Below are 19,385 nucleotides of genomic sequence, written 5' to 3' on the forward strand. Positions count from 1 at the left end.
CTGAATTATTAACCGACCCGTGTGTATCACCCACAGTCATAATAACACACAAATAGTAGTAGACAGATTTCTCTTAGAAACTTTTTCAACTTCTCTTTTTTTTATTTTTATAAATGCTCTGTAGCTTTCATTTTCAATTCATTTGAACCCAGTCCTCTCTCACTGAGGAGAAACAGACATTTACAACTTTTGAGATGTGTTATATGTGTGATATTTCAATAGATCTTCACCATGCTTAGCTGAATATTTTACCACATCCTCAATTTGTGGTGGAGACTTGCATTTTAGCCGTTACTTAACTTTCTTTAGTAGATATTTGTACATATCATGTTTGTTATGTACAGTAGTGGCCAAAAGTTATGTCTGGTCAAGGAAAATTGACATCTTCTCCCTTTATTCAAATATTATAATTTTTTTTTTAAAGATTTTGTAAGCATATTGCGTAGTTAAATAAATTGTTTTATTTGTGATAATGCAATGAAATTGTGCTGACATAATTTTTGGTCAGGCTGTCATACAAAGAAATTAACACATGCACACAAAAAAAACAAGAGAGAACCAACAGAATATTAATAGCTGATTATGTTGTAGTCAGTGAACGCTTTTTCTTTTGCATAGTAAAATAAAACCTGTAGCTGAAGTTTTCCTTTTTTTGCCAAATAATATTGTCAGATAAATACCTTAACCAAGTTTAGTGTTTTGTTCTTCCCTCATATTTAAAATATTTAAAATATATTAAATATTTTGACGATTTAATCAAACTTGTAGGGTCATTAAAAACAAATATCTCACTTTTGGCCACTGCTATATCGAAATTTTTAAGAAATATTTCTTGTCTTGAGCAGCAAATCATCATATTAGAATGATTTCTGAAGGATCATGTGACACTGAAGACTGGAGTAATGATGCTAAAAATTCAGCTTTCAACACAGGGAATAATTTACATTTGAAAACATGTTAAAATAGAAAAGATTACCGTAATTTTAAATTGTAATTTTACTAATATTACTATATTTTCGATATAAATAATAATTTATTATTATATTATGAGTTGAATAACTTCCAACTCATCTTGACTTGACTTGTCAGTCCAAAGTTGCGGTGTGTTTTGCGTAGTTGTTGTTTGTGAGTGTGTTTTCTGCTGTTGAACCTGAGTAGATCAGTGGTTTGGTCTTCCTGACAGGCCGACAGCAGTAAATCAGCTCAGTGTCTCTGCTGAGACGCCAGCGCTAGTGAAACACGTTTGCTAACAGAGCGGAAGACAGACGCGGCTCCAGTCCTTCATGAGGTCAAAGGTGAACGGACGGCTCACGCTTGTGACACGCTTTGACCTTCTGCTTTATTAGTTGAGAAGTTTCCATTCTTCTTATCAGAGTGAAGAACATCATGTGTTGTTTCCCTCACATTGACAAGCAGTGTTTTATGAAATAATTACAAAACATGATATTAGTTGTTGACGAGTATATCGGATTATATGTGGGGTTTTCTAATTATCGTATTGGCTGATACGTTTTTAATTTTAGTCGATAAGTGTCATAAGCAAGACTTCTATTTTAACAGAGCTGATATCCTTTAAAAGTAAATACTAACATAATTGAGTAAATAGTATGCAAATTAATATAATTTTAGCAATTGATATGCTCGTGTTATTTACACTATTTAAATCAAATAGTTTGGTGTGATATATCTTATAACAGTCAACCACTACATTACATTATCTATGTTAATATGCTCATGTTAATATGCTGACCTTACTGCAAATCAGATGGTAATACCATTGTATTTAGATTCGGGATTCAAAATATATATATATATCAGCTAATTTTTTAGATCTTTAAATTTATATGTGTTGTTTGAGATTGTATATTTGCCAAAATTTAATTGCACTAACATAAAGTTACTATTTTAAAAAACACGAATAACTGTTAAATTTAATATTGAGCAAATATTAAAATAAATATCCTTTTTTTCATACTGTAAATTATCATGTTTTGATGGATACATTAACTTTTAGCTGATTTTTACTTTTTAGTGTTTTATTTTTCATTTATTCGCACAAAATATTCTACATTTTTATCCAAAAATTGTAATCAGTCAAAACATTAAAAGATGTATAAGCTTTTTGTTTTCAGGCAGAATTTTAAAATTCATCACTAATTTACATGGTACTCCATGGTTTTACCATCTTGAAAATGTCCAAAAACAAAGTATTACCATGCTACCATATCCAAACGTCACGGTAAAATAATTTAAAAAAAATGTATGATCGACATTTGGATGTTTTGAATGACGATCTACGTCGAATGATGACCAAAATCATCCAGTCTTCGTTTCTTCTAGTGCGCTAGCCAAGCGAATCGTGCGCAGGTGATTTGCCTGAGGTCACAGAGGGGCATATGGTCTGTTTTTATCACATGTTAACATCACATGGATGTTTCCAAGGGCATTTGAGCCTGTCGGTGAGGGGCGGGAAGTCACGGATCCGACTTCATCTGTTCAGAGCGTCTGCTTGAGACATTCTAAGTGTGTTGTGTAACTGTAACAAGGTGTGCTAAAATTAGCTGGTAAGGAATGACATCAGACCATTATCACAACTGTCTCAAGTGATTTTTTTTTTAATGCAGGTCTTTCTGAAAATAGACCCAAGAAGGCTGTTGATAGACAGCGTGTGCTCTACATTTTGTTCCCATGCGAATATTATGAATATTTGTGCATCAGACACCTGCATGTTGTGTTTTCATTTATAGTCTGACTCTGTTGATGCTTTTGGTAAAGAAGATGTGTGCATAACAGTTGTTCTTAAAGAGGCTGTATTATGCCTCATAAAGTCTGCTAGAATAGGTTTTCAAAAACACCTTATTTTCCCCATGTTTGAAATTTTGCAGCACCTCTCATTCTAGTCTGTCAGTAACGCTCTGTTTAGTTCCTGTCTATAAAGCCCCTCCTCCCAAAAAGTACAGTTGATTCTGATTGGTTGGCTGGGTCAGTGTTTTGTGATTGGTCAACCATTTCAAGCATGTTTAGGGAAATGTCACACCCCTTACCATAACCGCGAGTTTCATCACACTATTAAACTCAACCAGGCCCCGCCCCTTTTTATTTTTGCATATGTCTTGACCAGGAATTATTTAAATGAGGAATATTGTGACGTGTTTGTTCCCGGAAGAAAAGTCAAGACTACAATGGAGGCATTTCAGGGAGTTCAGAAACAGTAGATGCGTTTCCATTACAGATTTGCGCAAAACTTTTGCGATTTATTTCTAAATGTCGACAAAAAACGATTGCGAAATGACGGCGTTTCCATTAACCAATGTTATGCGAATAAAACTTTGCAAAAGTAAAATCATTCCACAAACAGACGTTGGTAGTTTTATGTACTATATCCCAGCCACTACACTAGCCATTATTATTAATCGAAGGAGATGTATGTGTGTTTTCCAAACATTAATGGTAAGGAACGACCCTTATTATACTTGTGAGTGGCACATATGAGCTGTTTCTGGGTGTTTCTCCCTCAGATCTGCTTCTTGATTGTGGCATATATTTGAGGTTTAGAATCCATTATTCCTGTAATTCTTTTGTCTCATATGAATTTAATAAAGAACTCTGTCTTGTATTCTATCCAAACATACCGCGTCATCTACGTCAGGTGACCTGTAAATGCGCAAAAACGGTTTCCATTGCAGTTTTGCGAAATATTTATTTTTCGAATTGCCTGAAAAACCTACTCATGCGAGCGTTAAAACTTTTTTTGCGATAAATGGGAGTTTCCATTGGGCGTATTTTCAATTCACAATTTCAATTTGCGCAATTTGAAGGGTAATGGAAACGTGGCTAGTGACACTGATATAGAGAATAACTCCCGCTCGAGGGACTTTGTGCTTTGCAGACCCTTTTCATGCTCAAACAGCAACATTACACACTAAAGACAGATGAACATGTGAAGGGTTTTGAGCAGATTTGGGGTTTTGGGGGGTTCTTCAAGTTCAGCAGTGTGTCTGCAGATCTTCTGAGCTGTTGTGTTTTTCTCTCGTCTGTTTCTTCAGGGGGGCCTTTTCAGTCGTGCGACGCTGTGTCAAGCTGTGCACGGGCCAAGAGCATGCTGCCAAAATCATCAACACCAAAAAGCTTTCGGCAAGAGGTAAATCATGACTGCTTGAAAATGTTTTTGGGCAGGGAAAAGGGGGTTGGTTTGCAGTTTTGGCTATGGCTAAAAAACCTGTAGATATTTTTCAGTTGTACCTTAATATTTATGTATTGTGCACTGACATGGCTAAAAATTCCAGTTTTGTTTCAAGCAAAAAGCTTGAAATTATTTAAAATATTTAATGTAAGAAATTAAATAATTCTCTTACATAAAAAATGCAATTTATTAGCATTAAAATCATCACAATATTTGATATTCATTTGGGCTGTCAGAATTAATACAATAATGCATACGATACATTTTTTTCAGTTTAACGCGTAATAAATATTTGACGCAATTAACACAAGATCCGTTTTTTCATCATCCTTTGGCTGCACTACAATATATGATCACACTTTCATTCATTCAACTGCTTTTAAACCATTTAAGCGCAATAAGACGCAATAAAAAATAAGTTAAATCTGTACTGGTGCGCTGTCTGTGAAGCGGCTCTGTGTGAACAAACATTTGAAACGCGCACAGAAATCCACTTCAGACAGCGCGCCAGCGCCACATTGAGTTCTCTTTCATGCTTGAATGGACAAAAACGGAGCCAAAATGCTCCTTTTGTCGAGTATCCTCATACGCACAGTCTTAAATTAGTTAAATAAAGTGTTAAATGACTGTAAAGAGTTGTGAGGCCATGGTATATGTGTCAGATCCTAAAGTGACAGCAGCCTAATAATCCTGCTGCTGTCTGTCATTAATGTTAATCAAAGAACAAAAGACAAAGAGATAATCACACACTGCTCTTGACTGAATAACTTTTGTAGCTTTAATAAGGATTAATCTATATTTAATTTATAATTTATGCAGTAAAGACTGTGAAGTCTTTGATAACTTTATTCAATTTCTGTATATTTCCTACCTGTTAAATCAAATATTTAAAATATTCTGTCTTTATGTTGCTTTTTTATGTTGTTTCTACATTAATTTGGAGATTAACTGTGAAATTATTACAATATAAAAATATATTAAATGTTAGGTGTGGTTAATCTTGATTATTACAATAAAAAATTGTGATTAATAAGTAAAAATGTTTTAGTTGATTGACAGCCCTAATCATATATTCAGAGTACACTACTGTTCTGAAGTTTGGGGTCAGTAAGATTTTTTTATTGTTTTTAAAATAAGTTTCTTGTGCTCAACTCTGCTTCACTTATTTGATCAAACAGTTATATGTAAAAACATGTAAGATGTAAAAACAGTAATATTTTGAAAATATTTTGAAATTTTCTTTTTGAATATATTATAAATATAACTTATACCTGTGATCAAAGTTGAATTTTCAGCATCATTACAAGTCTTCATTGTCACATGATCCTTCAGAAATCATTATAATATGCTGATTTGATGCTCAAGAAACTTACAATTATTATCATTATCAGTTTTTTTTTCAAGATTTTTTTTCAAGAACATTTATTTGAAATAGAAATCTTTTCTAACATTATAAATGTCTCACATTTGATAATGCATCCTTGCTGAATAAAAGTATAATTTCTTAACTTTCTCTCCCCAAACATTTGGATGATGTGTATTCTGAATAAGTCAAAATAGAAAAAAATTCCATGTTATGGTACAAATATAGTACATTTTTGCCATTTTTTTGGAGACAATTCAATTCAATTCAAATTTATTTGTATAGCGCTTTTCACAATACACATTGTTTCAAAGCAGCTTTACAGAAAGTGCATTTCAGAATTGTACATAGAAAAATAAAGTTAGTTAATCATGTATTAATTTAGGGCATAACATCGCTGGCGTCGAGTCGTCTCTTCACGGGTGTTGGGGCATCTGAAGTTTCCATGAGAGGCTGGGTACAAACTGGAGCTGACGAACTCTATTTACCACGGGACTAGCGTCCCGAGATGACAACAGAAAAGCAGATGGGAAATAATTAGCATAGCTGCTGTTCATAATATTAATGCATTTGTTCCAATTTAACTGTAGTATAAAAGGTAATCATTATGAGAATGCTTGGCTAAAGAGATGCGTCTTTAATCTAGTTTTAAACTGGGACAGCGAGTCTGAGCCTCGAACAATATCAGGAAGGCCATTCCAGAGTTTAGGAGCTAAATGTGAAAACAGACAGTGGTGGCTAGTATCAAGTGACCACAGTTTTACAATGCTAAACTAATTATGGGTGCATGGATGAGTTTAAATGACTAGGCGAATATAAAGATGTCAGCGCTTGTAGTTGACGTGTTTGTTGTGGTGCTGTGTGATATTTTGGGAGAACAGGCCTGTGTGTGTGTTTTGGGAAATGTTGGCGCACAAGGGCAATCATACGGTCTGCAGGTCATCACAGGCAGCCTGACCGTTTGGCACACCCCAGACGGAGTGTGTCTGTGCGGCCAACATGCCAAGAGCACAGGATTCATCTCCCCACAGAGCGCAGACATACGTGTACATGCTCGAACACACACCCACGCTGGTGCGGAGGGGCTTCACTTCTCAACTACTCAAACACAAGAGGCTTTTGTTTGACTGTTTGAGAGCTGCGCTTCTGCTGCCATCCTCAAACAAAGCAATACCACACTTCAAGTGGAAAGATTTCAGATTGCCGCCTTGTCATCGCTGCTGTTGTTTTGACTCAGCTTTTGACCACATCTGACACCTCACTGACGCCCATGCAATGATTCGTTTTCAGTGTATTTGTATTATTGTGGTTTGCAATGGAAACAGGGTTTAAATGTCATGCGAAGGCAATGCCAGTGCTGAAAGAGTTAATGCAAAATGTGGCAAGTTGAAACTGGAGCAAATGTGGGGGGCGGGGCCAGGGTGGGGTGATTGACACAGACTGCAGCCAATGACTACACAGCTCCCTTCCTCAAGAAGGATTCTCTTATTACGCAATTGAACCTTTTCAGACTGTTAAGACATGTTTCCACTGTTATTAACCTCGAAAATTGAGCAAAGTTGTTTTAAATTTTCATTTTAAGTTGGCGACGGCGTGATACAGAAGTTGCAATACTCTTTTCTTCCCTATTGTGATGCATATCCGAGTGAAATGGCTTTTCGAACAAGGAAAAAATGTAGAGTGGGACTGCGCATTGGGAATTGAATGGATGGATGTGGTTTTCTATTGGTGGATCTCATGTGAGTGACAGGTTGCCCCGCCCTCGCGCCAGTAAACACGTCATCAGCGAGAGAAGAGAAAAGATGTCTCTGCAAGAGGGAGGCGAAGCTATTTTGATTAAAGATTACGAGGCACATGAATTAAAAAAAATGATGACGTGCATGGATAAATCATTTATGATAAATTCTGCAATATTCCATAAAAAACAAGAATGGTCCATTTATATTTCATGGTGACTTTAAAGGGTTAGTTCACCCAAAAATGAAAATTCTGTCAGTAATTACTCACCCTCATGTTGTTCCAACCCCGTAAGACTTTCGTTCATCTTCAGAACACAAATTAAGATATTTTTGATTAAATCTGAGAGCTGTCTCACTCCTCCATAGGCTTCTATGTAATCGATATCTGCCATCCCATAAAAGTTAGTAAAGACATCATTAAAATAGTCCAAGTGACCACAGTGGCTCAAACTTAAGTTAACTCACTCTGAGTGAGTTCACGTAGTGTAAATGCACAGCGTTTCAGTGTTGTATGTCAGAGCGTAGGCTCACTATTGGCCAGCATCACACACATGACCAGCGTCGGCCAATAGTGAGCCTGCGTTCTGACGTACAACCCAGAAACACTGCGCTGTTACACTACGTGAACTCACTCAGGCCCACACAGAGGAAAATGAAGAGTTGAATAAAGTCGTTATTTTAGTTTTTTTTGCACACAAAAAGTATTCTCGTTACTTGATAAACTTAAGGTTGAGCCACTGTAGTCACTTGGACTATTGTAAACATTGTCTTTACTACGAAAGTCTTACAGGGTTGGAACAACATGAGGGTGAGTAATTACTGACAGAATTTTAATTTTTAGGTGAACTAACCCTTTAATATACATTTATAATACTATACATTGTGTTTTATTATCGTTTGCTCTGATATTGTTGGATGAAAGCAAACTTGAACTGACTTGTGTTTCATAATGACATGTGCAGATCTACTAGCTGAATCGACTCTTTTATAATTGATGAATTTTGCTACATCGACAGTTATTGAATTGAATTGATGCTGGATAATGACACTTGCCTTCTGTAGAGCTGCTTCATATCTGAATCAAACTCGTTTCATAATTGGTGAACTTTACAGTTATTGAACTGAACTGAATCAACACTGAACTGAATTGAGCTGAATAATATTGTTTTGTAAGAGCAGATTGAATTTTGTCTCATATTTGATGAAGTTTGCATCACTGATTCTGTAAAGCTGCATTGAAACAATCTGTATTGTATAAAGCCCTATATAAATAAAGGTGATTTGACTTTGTGTGAGTGTTTCTAATACAACGGCTGAGGGATTTGACATCTATCTTCTGACCACTCTTGATAAAAAAAATGGTTCCTCTTTTGGAAAAATCATAGAGATGCTATCGCTATTCTTTTGCTTTTGGATCAAATGGGAACGCATGATTGATTTTTGTTGGAGTTTCCGTTCACCACTGTAGAAGTTTACTCTACTATGACGACTTCCACTTTTAAGGACCTGTAAATGTGAAAAGAATCCATAAGAGCTGCTTTGGGAAGTTGTGATTTGCTGTGAATACTTTGTGCATGATCGCAGCAGCACCTGCAATGCAGCATGGAGTTGACCTGGATTTACCCGAGTGTCACACACACACACACACACACACACATGCGGCTCTGGAGTGTTTAGCATGACAGAACCCGCTAGGTTGATCAGGGATATCGAGTCGACTCAGTGATTATTTCCAATTATAACAACCTACCACTGGGATAAATACTGGGGAAAATAACAATTGTTTGAGCTTTTATAGTTTCTGACAGGCCTATTATCCTGCCATGCTTCTGTGGATGCAACCGTGAGCACAGTTGCATGTGATTGCACACAGTTGGTGTGTGTACAATGCACATTATCTTTCATTTACCTCTTGGTGGATTTTATTTGCATCAAAATTGCTTGTATTTAGTTTGCATTTTGTTGTAATATGTTCTTTACGTATGGTAAATGATTGTGATGTTTCTCATTTGTAAGTCGCTTTGGATTAAAGCATCTGCTAAATGTACTATGAATCAATTCCCGATGGATATAATCAAGTCCTGGCCTATATATATTTTCTTGTTGAATTTCCAGTTTTAAGGCAGAATGATTAATCAAAGTCAATTCTGCTCCACTCCCAAGTTTGCATCGCTTATAAACTTGCACTTGGGAAGTTTGGGAATCTGTCTTCCTAAACTTGTAAGGAGAAGCACTTTTAAACTTTTAAACAACAGAAGAGAAGCATTGGCTGGTCCAGCCTGAAAAATGCTTTTTTTTTATGATTTGAGCATTTGGAAACAATTTATGAGGCAGTTGTCAGATTTCATTGGTGACTTCAAATATGAAATTTAATCATGAGCTTGGTGAACAACTTTGGAGAATTTGATTGATGTTTCGCCATTCAAAGACATGATTGCAATAGCTGCCTTAGAGGCGTTTCAAAGATGGCTGCTGAGTGAAATGACTTGCCTGAAAGGGACTTTGGTAAAACCTGGATTTAATTTTTTTAAATTTTTTCAAAGAATTATAGGGTAACTCTCGCCAAATTGCAACCTAGGCTATTTTTGTTAATCTACCCGAGTCAAACGTTCGTGTAAAAGCATAATTAGAATGGAAACGCCACTTTTAAGTTTGACCATATTTTTGTTTTCGGTCAAAATGTCTTTTGAAGTGCTAGGGGCGCTACAGTGATAGCATCAAAATCGCTATTTTTAAAACACTAAAAAGGCTCGACACAACATAAAACTGTGCTCGAAGTATCACCAGGGGCTCTACATATGAACTCGAGCATTGAGAACATTGTTTGTGTACACAGAGTTTACTAAAAATAAAGGTTCTGTACGACTCACTTTATCAGTTAGTGTTTCCGGTGGCTGGAATTTTGTCAGTCAAAAGTAGTCGATCTCCGAATGCAACGTAATGAAACTGACTCCATATGAGGAAATGTCATGAACTTGTAATTCCAATGAAAAGCATGATAACTTAGACACTTAGCTCATGGCAATATCTATTCAATAATAATAATAATTTATATGGAAACAAGCTTTAGGAGCTATCCATCTTTACGCTCCTCATGTTATGTTGCATTCGGAGATCGACTACTTTTGACTGACAAAATTCCTGCCACCGGAAACACTAACTGATAAAGTGAGTCGTACAAAACCTTTCTTTTTAGTAAACTTTGTGTACACAATGTAGTCAGTGCTCGAGTTCATGTGTAGAGCCCCTGGTGATATTTCGAGCAAAGTTTCATGTTGTGTCGAGCCTTCTTAGTGTTTTAAAAATAGCGATTTTGATGCTATCACTGTAGTGCCCCTAGCACTTCAAAAGGCATTTTGACCTAAAACAAAAATACGGTCAATCTTAAAAGTGGCGTTTCCATTCTAATTATGCTTTTACACGAATGTTTGACTCGGGTAGATTAACAAAAATAGCCTAGGTTGCAATATGGTGAGAGTTACCCTTTAAAGGCTCCCTGTGGTTTTCTGCCAAAATAAAAGCTTGATAGTTTAACGTTTAAAAATTAAGAAATTAAGACATTTATAAATGCCATAAATGTTATTGCTGTAATTTTATAGTTTTACTCTAAAGTATTTTTTTTTTCTTACTTGTTTTTTTTTTTATTTCACAGTAAAATATTGATATATAATCACAAAATCACAAATGATTGTGCAACTCTACAAACCTGCAGCCTTTTTCTTTCCATTCACATTTTATATCGCAACTGCAATTTCTATCAGAACAAAACCCAATTAGATGTTTTCTCCCCCTAATTGTGCAGCCCTGTCCCGTTTCGCTCAGAAATATGTCACATTATGGGAAAACGGCTTGGGAATGCCATTTCATGAGTTGATTTACATATTTATGGGATTTAGGGGGTACATTTAAAATGACAGAAGAGTTACAGCAACAAAAACCTCTTCAATTCTAAATGTTAGATGAGACATTTGTGAGTGTTTTTTTTTTTACTAACATAACTTGAGAGAATGCATCTTTAATCCCCATAACTGATGTGAGTGATGTGAACAGGCCAGTGTACTGTAGCTGTGGCGCGTGGTTCATTACTGTAGTCTGATCGGATGGAGTATTTCTATCGGCAGGGTCTGGTGCTCTTTGCTGCAGAGGCGTTTTGTGGTGTTTGGGTGTCAGCATTCTCACAGCTTCACACCAGTCACTCCGCTCAATGTGACAACTTCTCGAGCTGTTGTATGTGTGTGTGTGGGTTTTTTTTTTGGTGTGTTTGGGAGGGTTGCAAAGAGGCCTCAATTAGGTTCTGTAAACCGACTATAGCTTCAATAGCACTTTAAATGGCTCATATAATGCATTTTTTTATGTAATTGCGTTTCGTCTCTGAGGTCTATTAATCGGCACTACTGTTCAAAAGTAAAAACTGTTCTTTAAAACTTTAATCAAAGAGAGAATTTTTTTAAATCATGGTTTCCTTAAAAATATTAAGCAGCACAATTGTTTTTACCATTGATAATAATACTATAAAAATCAGCATATTAGAATGATTTCTGAAGGATCATGTGGCACTGAAGACTGGAGTAATGATGCTGAAAATTCAGCTTTGATCACAGGAATAAAACACATTTTAAAATACAATAAAAGTTATATTATACAAGTCAAATAAATGCATAAGAGACTTCTTTCAAAAACATTACAAAAATCTTTCTGACCTCAAACTTTTAAACGTTACTGTATTGAATCGTGACTGGGGTAAAGACATGTTATTAAATATTCTCTTGTTGTACAACAGGTTTGTAAATGCTTCTCAATACAAGATTGGAAAGATGTTGGTGCGTGTTGCTGTTCACACTTGGCATGTTTGGTTGGATTTTGTCACTTACTGTTTTTCGCCTACTATATAGTACAAGTATGTGATTTCGGATGCAGCCCTAATGATGGTGGGATGATAGACAGCCGGCCGTGTCTGTTTATCAGGACTGAATCCTGAAGTGCTGGAGATAATCTGTGCCCTGTTACCCAGCTGTCCTCCTTCCCGTATGACTCATGCATGGCAGACAGCAGGAGTGTGCCGGAGCGGTCCAGGTCTCTCGGCTGTGTGCGTCTGTCTCTCCGTATCATGCAGATTCCTTCGAGTCGAGCATGTCCTCCACAGTCAGACTAGAAGAGTTTGCGCTGGTTGGCTGTTGCCGTGTGGTTTACAGTAGATCCTGTGGTCTGCATGATGCTGAGCGTGCCCTTTGCTACCGTGTTTGAAGTGATGTTCAGACCGCTTTAAATGTGCACTTTAAAAGGGTTTAACCCATGTGAATGGAGCAGGAAAACAACCGTCACTGCCCTTCAGAACTATAAAAAAAAGCTTTGCTCAAAAGATTTGAAATTAATTATGAATGTGATTTTTCTATTTTCACATCAAACATCATGCATTCATCCTGTCATGACAACTTAAATGAGTTATTTTCAGGATATTGGTGCCATTTTGTGTTTGATTGTTCCATCTACGAAATGCACAAAAAGTTTGGAGTCAGTAAGAATTGTTTTTTTCTATTAAAGAATTGAATACTTTTTATTAAGCAAGGACACATTAAATTGATCAAAAGTGACATTTAAAGTGATATTTCACCGCTGGAAAGATGAATATGTATTTAAATTGGGTCATTTATATAGTAGAAATGTGAAATTATTTTAGAAGTTGGTGCCTTCTAGACTGAGAAAAGTCAGAAAATTTATTTTTGGCTCATGTGGATGAAAGACAACAACTCCCAGAATGCACTTGCTTCACTGCCCTACGAGGACACGCCCAAGCCACGCCAACCGGTTACAGAGGGCAGTATCGGAAGAAATTATACAGCTATGCTACTAGTCGACTCGAAACTGAAAAGACGGCGTTTTATCGTGAGATCCCCCTATGGGCGGGTTGAAGACATGCGGGACGAGCTCCTCCTACTGGCTGGAGTCTCTCGCCTCTGGACAAAAAAGCCTCCGATGACAATAAATGACGATTTTTGCGTCATCTGAGTTTTTTTTTCCGAATTGCTTTCGTAGTTTAAACGCTCATCCGAGTGAGGGGGGACGCTGTGGCGCTGGCCCTTGATAAGTATAAGTAGTCTTATTATTTATAAATATTCATGGTCTTATTGTGCAGGTTTCATTCATTTTCATAATCTTTCAGCATAATGCAATGATTTTCTCCGCCTCTGACAAGACTTTTCCGCTGATGTAAAAAGCATGTGTGGGCGAGAAGAAATAATGATGATAACCACTCGTCACGATCAGTAGATAAAATAGTGCCAACTTACTGTTTCAGCATGTTAATGAGACATTTCAGCACTTGCATCAGCGTGATTTTATCACAGTCTGCAGAATCTGCAGAGTTATTTTTTTTTATGTTTTATTTTATATTAGTTATTGTTTATATGGTTCAAGTTTTAGTTTTCGTTAATCACCCTGATCTGCTGTAATGGGATGATTGTCACGATTTTTGGGGGGGTCAGTTGAGAATGTAGAGTAGGAATTGGTCATATAATACTCTGTAATCTGGCATATGTTGGTTAGTTAACAGTTGATGTTGAGGTTAAAGGGATAGTTAACCCAAAAAATGAAAATTCTGTCATCATTTACTCACCCTCAAGTTGTTTCAAACCTGTATGAATTTCTTTCTTTTGCTGAAGAAGATATGTCGGTAGCCAAACAGTTGATGGACCCCATTGACTTTCATAGTATTTTTTTCTCTATACCATGGAAGTCAATGGCTACCGTCAACTGTTTGGCTACCGACATTCTTCAAAATATCTTCTTGTGTTCAACAGAAGAAAGAAACTCATACATGTTTTAAACAACTTTCAATTAGATTTTTGGGTGAACTATCCCTTTAACTAAAATTCATGTGAAATTAGCATAGTTTCACAGTGGCTAAACATCCACAAATTTGTTAAATTCCACAAAAGATTTGTGGAATCTATTCATTGGTTAAATTAAGCTTTGTTTACATAAAAAAATAATGCACTGCACATTTAATCAATCCATCTGCAATTTCTCCATTACATTACGATTCCAATTGTTTTCCCAGATCACCAGAAGCTGGAACGGGAAGCCCGTATCTGCCGTCTGCTCAAGCATCCCAATATCGGTGAGTCTGAAACATCGGCCGTTAAAGTTAGCTTCACAGATGCACCTGAACTTCTCCATGATGACTAAATGAGCTCCAGGGACAGTGATTTGGAAAGCTTTCCTGTTAACTCTTTCCTCGCCAGAGTTTTTGATCAAGTTTCATGGCCCCCAGAATATTTGTTGTATGAATATCTGAAAGATGAAAAGAAAGAACCGAGACTGCTTTAAAATAAATAAAAAAATCTGTTTTATTCTTGCATCATTCCTCTTTATCAACACTTGTAAGTTGTGGTAAGTTTCATAAAAAAGCAACATTTTGAGCAAAAATCTGAGAAAATCAAGTTTTTGTCAAAGACCATCCAGATCAGATTCAGAACGATGATCAAAACACAGATGGAGTAGATCGAGTCCCTCAACACCCTGGAAAATTCACAGTCCTACAGCTCGTCCTGAGTCGACATTTCATTCAGTAACATTAGGCAGTTTTGATTTATATGCTGTTTAATGTTGATGATCTCGTTATTTTACTTATGCATATGCTTGCATATGATATCGCTTGTTTTTGCTGCTTCTTCCCCTGTGGTTTGATCAGGAGATTCAGTAATCTTTCAGAAGATGTGAAATAGCGCCCCCTACCTTAAATCAGTGTAAACACGTAAATCCGGAAAGTTCTGTCAATGGCGGGGAAAGAGTTAATTTCATTTCATAATCTGCTCTTTAAGTTGTGCTGTGAGTGAATGGCAAATTGAAAGTATTTGATGATATTATGACTCTCTTTATCTTTAATGCAGTGCGGCTCCATGACAGTATATCAGAGGAAGGCTTCCATTACCTCTTATTTGACCTGTAAGTGTTTCCATATAATGTGGTGCATAATATCTCTTTCCCTCTGCTTTGTTTTTGCTCAGTGCGCTTCAACAGACGCCCACCCACTCTACCTTCCCCATAGCATCCTCTCTCTCTCTCTCTCTCTCTCTCTCTCTCTCTCTCTCTCTCTCTCTCTCTCTCTCTCTCTCTCTCTCTCTCTCTCTCTCTCTCACTCGAGAGCCAGTTTCCATAGCAACAGAGCCGGGCTGCCCAGTCGAAGAGAAATCCTGCATCAGGGGTTTCCCCCCCGAAGCCCCAGTGATCTCTCTTCTAGAGGATTCCCCCATCCATACTCTCTCGCTCTGCCTCGCTTTCTTTTCCTGTCATACGCAAGCATGCATGCATGTCTGTAAATTAATATCACTGCTGTCTTTAGTTTGTCCTATTTAACTGTGCTTGTGTAATAAATGCTGATGTCTTCATTTATTCTTTTTTTACGTAATTTACTGTTGCAAAGGTGAAGTATGTCGATTCTGCAGAACAATTAAAAATCACGCCATTGGTTGAGCTAGTGTTGCTCTGTCAGGCTATTTACGCTTCAGAGAAATCAACCTAACCCAACCTAACCTAGCATAGGAGTATTTTTCTTATGCTAGTAGGAGTAAAAAAATATTCTTTTCATTTATTCGTTTTTGCACATTTGCTACTACATTATTTCATTTTTATTTTATTTTCAAAAATATTTTAAACATTTGTATTATTATTATTATTATTATTAGTTTATTCAATTTAAAATATTTTATTTAACATTTTTACATTATTGTATTTTATTTTATTAATAATTTATTAAATATTTTATTTTATTAATATTTTATTAAATATTTTATTTTATTAAAATTGTATTTAATAATATATATTCAATTGTTTCATTTTGTTTGCATTCCTATTTTTCTATTTTTTATTTGATTTAATTTCATTGAACCCATTACACCCAGCAAGAGTGCAAATGCTTCTGCAATATGAATGCACAGTTTTTGCGATGCCAGTGTAAATCACACAAACTGAAGTTGAAGAATTACAGAATAAATTTGCATTTGATTATGGTGACCGTGGTGCCGATATCTTCTCTCTGTCCTGCAGTGTGACGGGTGGAGAGCTGTTTGAAGACATCGTAGCCAGAGAATATTACAGTGAAGCTGACGCCAGGTAAACCAGCTTCTCCATTTTCTGTTATCCAGTCCAGACCCTCCCACGACCATTTCCTCTCCATCCACATTTCTGCTTTCCTCTTTCGCTCGTTTTAACTGGACAAACGTATGTACCTTGTACACATTCGAGTATAATATGGGAGTGATACTTTGGTCCACATCATGTGAGTGATAAATGAGTTTTTTAAATGTTTGAGGCAGTGTCTCGCTCTCTCCGTGCAGATCCCTTTTCCTCCAGTTTTCCCATCGGCTTCATTTTTCCCCCCGTTCCATCTATTCCTGTTTTCAGATCTTCTCACAGACACACACAACGACACACACACACACCCACCCACACGCTGCAGTCGCCCTCAGGAGAAAAGCTTTAATCAATTTGACTGTGTGGGAAAGCATGTGGGAGTGAAAGATGCGGCGAGAAACAGAAAGAGAACGAGAGATATTTACCGAGGGAGGAAACACAAGAGCTGGCGAGTGATGAGACTACACGGCTCAATGAGCTCATCTGCCATATTCGTGGGTAGAAACGTGTCACGATGCCGCCCATCCACCGTCAAGACGATGAAATGTATCCCCTCCGCCCTCCTCCACTAGAGTGTCTGAAAAGTAGGCCTCTAATTCACACACTTAATGAGTGTCGGCTCATATTCAGCCCTCTCCAGCACAGCGCCACACGTGAACCCGCACACTGGCTTCATCTGAGCTTCATCCGTTTTAATAGCTCTAGAAATCCCTGACAGAGACTTAATGTCATTTATAATATGTAGTTTGGGTGCTATGGGTAGTATGTAGTCTCTGTGATGTTCTGGTTTGTAGACATGGCTTGGGTTCCTTCTTTTTTGCCGTTTTATTGTTTACTAGTTTGATCAATTAAAATAATAGCCTAAGGACACGATTCATGAGAATTTCTTGGGTTTTTTTGGCCACAAATTATCAATTTTTATTTATAGCTGTATGTTTTAAAATTGGTTAGATATTTATTTATTTATTTATTTAAATTTCAAAAAGTACATACATTACCGTTTAAAAGTTTGGGGTGATTAGGACTGAAATAAGTCTTTTATACTCTTTAAAAGTCTTTAATACTTTTATATTTATAATATATAAAAAATATAATTACAATTTAAAATAACTGTTTATTAACTATTGTAATATATTTTCAAATGTAATTTATTCCTGTGATCAAATCTGAATCTTCAGCATCATTACTCCAGTCTTCAGTGTCTCATGATCCTTCAGAAATCATTCTAATATGATGATTTGCTGCTCAACGTTTCTGATTATTTGTAATGTTGAAAACAGTTGTGCTGATTAATATTTCTATGAAAACCATGATGTATTTTTTTCAGGATTTTTTGCTGAATAGAAAGTTCAAAAGAACAACATTTAGTTGAAATATAATATTTTGTAACATTATAAATTTCTTTACTGTCACTTTTGATCAATTTAATACATCCTTGCTGAATAAAAGTATTAATTTCTTATTTCTTATTGTTATTTATTTATATTTTAGCTCACTGACCCCACACTTTTGAACCATATTGTATGTTTTCATATTGGCTATTCTTTTATTTAAAATATATTTATTTATTTATATTCGTTAAGTATTTTTAAAACAATTTTCTTTACAAAAATGTGTATTACAAAAAGAAAGACTTAAAACATCTAAACTTTTAAACTCTTTTTTTTTTTTCTTTTTTTTTCGTGTTGACAACTTCAGAATCTTTTATTCGGTTACATTATTTGAGTGATAAAACATCAGTACATCACAGAAAACTGTGACCTACACAAAAGGGTTAGTTCACCCAAAAATGAAAATTTTGTCAGTAATTATTCGCCCTCATGTCGTTCCAAACCCGTAAGACTTTCGTTCATCTTCAGAACACAAATTAAGATATTTTTGATGAAATCTAAGAGGTTTCTGAACCACCCAGTAACGTCATTGCAAATTTCAAGGCCCAGAAAGGTAGTAAAGACATCGTTAAAATAGTCCATGTGACTACAGTGGTTCAACCTTAATGTTCTGAAGCGACGAGAATACTTTTTCTGTGCGAAAAAACAAAAATAACGACTTTATTCAACAATTTCTTCTCTTCCGTGTCAGTCTCTGTTTTTTGCACACAAAAAGTATTCATGTGGGATCAACGAATGTAAGATTTTGAGTGGCAGTGGCCTAAAAGGACGAGTGACTTTTCTCCCAGCGGTCCCGAAACGCTCTCACACTGCAGACCATCCTTATTAATGAGGCCTGTGTGTGAGGAAAACACCGCAAGCATTTCAGAAAACAGTTGATACACTCTTAAACACCCAGACACACACACACACGGATCATTTCCATATTTTCAGCTCTACTCTGTTTGATTCATCCACCCTTCCCTGCATTTCTCCATCCCACATGTGAGCGTCAGCGGCACAGCGCCCTCACAGGATATGATGCGTCCCTGCCCGACTGCTTCTATTGTTCTGCGTCGTCTAACATCAGGTCTTTCACCGTTATCACTCGTCTCATTTCATCACCCTCTCCATACAATCATATCAAACAGTCTCTCTTATCTGTGTTGTTCCTGTCCCGCGCTCGTCTCCCTGTGACTAATTCACCACCTCCTTCACGGCTCTCTGCCCTCATCGATTCTTTTTCTTCTTGTTTCCTGTCTGTCCTCTCCTCTCTCGCTTGTCTTTACAGTCATTGTATCCATCAGATTCTAGAGAGTGTCAGTCACATTCACCATCATGACATAGTGCACAGGGACCTGAAGGTCAGTATGGGAAGTGCACTGGCCCCCTGCATGTGTCATGTGATTCTTGCCTGTTTCGTGCCGCCCATTTGTGTGTCTGACTGTCTTGAACCGTACGTCTGGGACTTGAGGTGTGTTTCTGCACTCGATGGCTGTTTTCACACTTGGTTTGATCATTTAGTCTGAACTGGAGTTTAATTTCTTGCTATGATCTTGTGTCACATTGCGTTATTTGGCTACAATTCGCTACACTTA

At 36.6% G+C, this 19,385-nt stretch overlaps 1 protein-coding gene across 6 annotated transcripts in view; it reads left to right on the top strand.

Moving 5' to 3' along the window:
* The window catches only part of camk2b2 (calcium/calmodulin-dependent protein kinase (CaM kinase) II beta 2), a 72,516-nt gene that overhangs the window by 1,611 nt on the left and 51,520 nt on the right, over window positions 1-19,385 (top strand). For 4 of the 6 annotated variants that reach the window (XM_081354910.1, XM_081354907.1, XM_081354908.1 and 1 more), the window contains exons 2-6: window positions 4,047-4,141; window positions 14,343-14,402; window positions 15,175-15,229; window positions 16,331-16,396; window positions 19,079-19,151. In XM_081354910.1, coding sequence (XP_081211036.1) covers window positions 4,047-4,141; window positions 14,343-14,402; window positions 15,175-15,229; window positions 16,331-16,396; window positions 19,079-19,151 — 349 coding nt within the window. The remainder of the gene's footprint in view (window positions 1-4,046; window positions 4,142-14,342; window positions 14,403-15,174; window positions 15,230-16,330; window positions 16,397-19,078; window positions 19,152-19,385) is intronic. The other 2 variants (XM_081354912.1, XM_081354911.1) reach the window with 1 other exon arrangement.

This window comes from Scardinius erythrophthalmus (genome assembly GCF_964197995.2).
Source record: "Scardinius erythrophthalmus genome assembly, chromosome: 23".
In the NCBI taxonomy this organism is placed as follows: Eukaryota; Metazoa; Chordata; class Actinopteri; order Cypriniformes; family Leuciscidae; genus Scardinius; species Scardinius erythrophthalmus.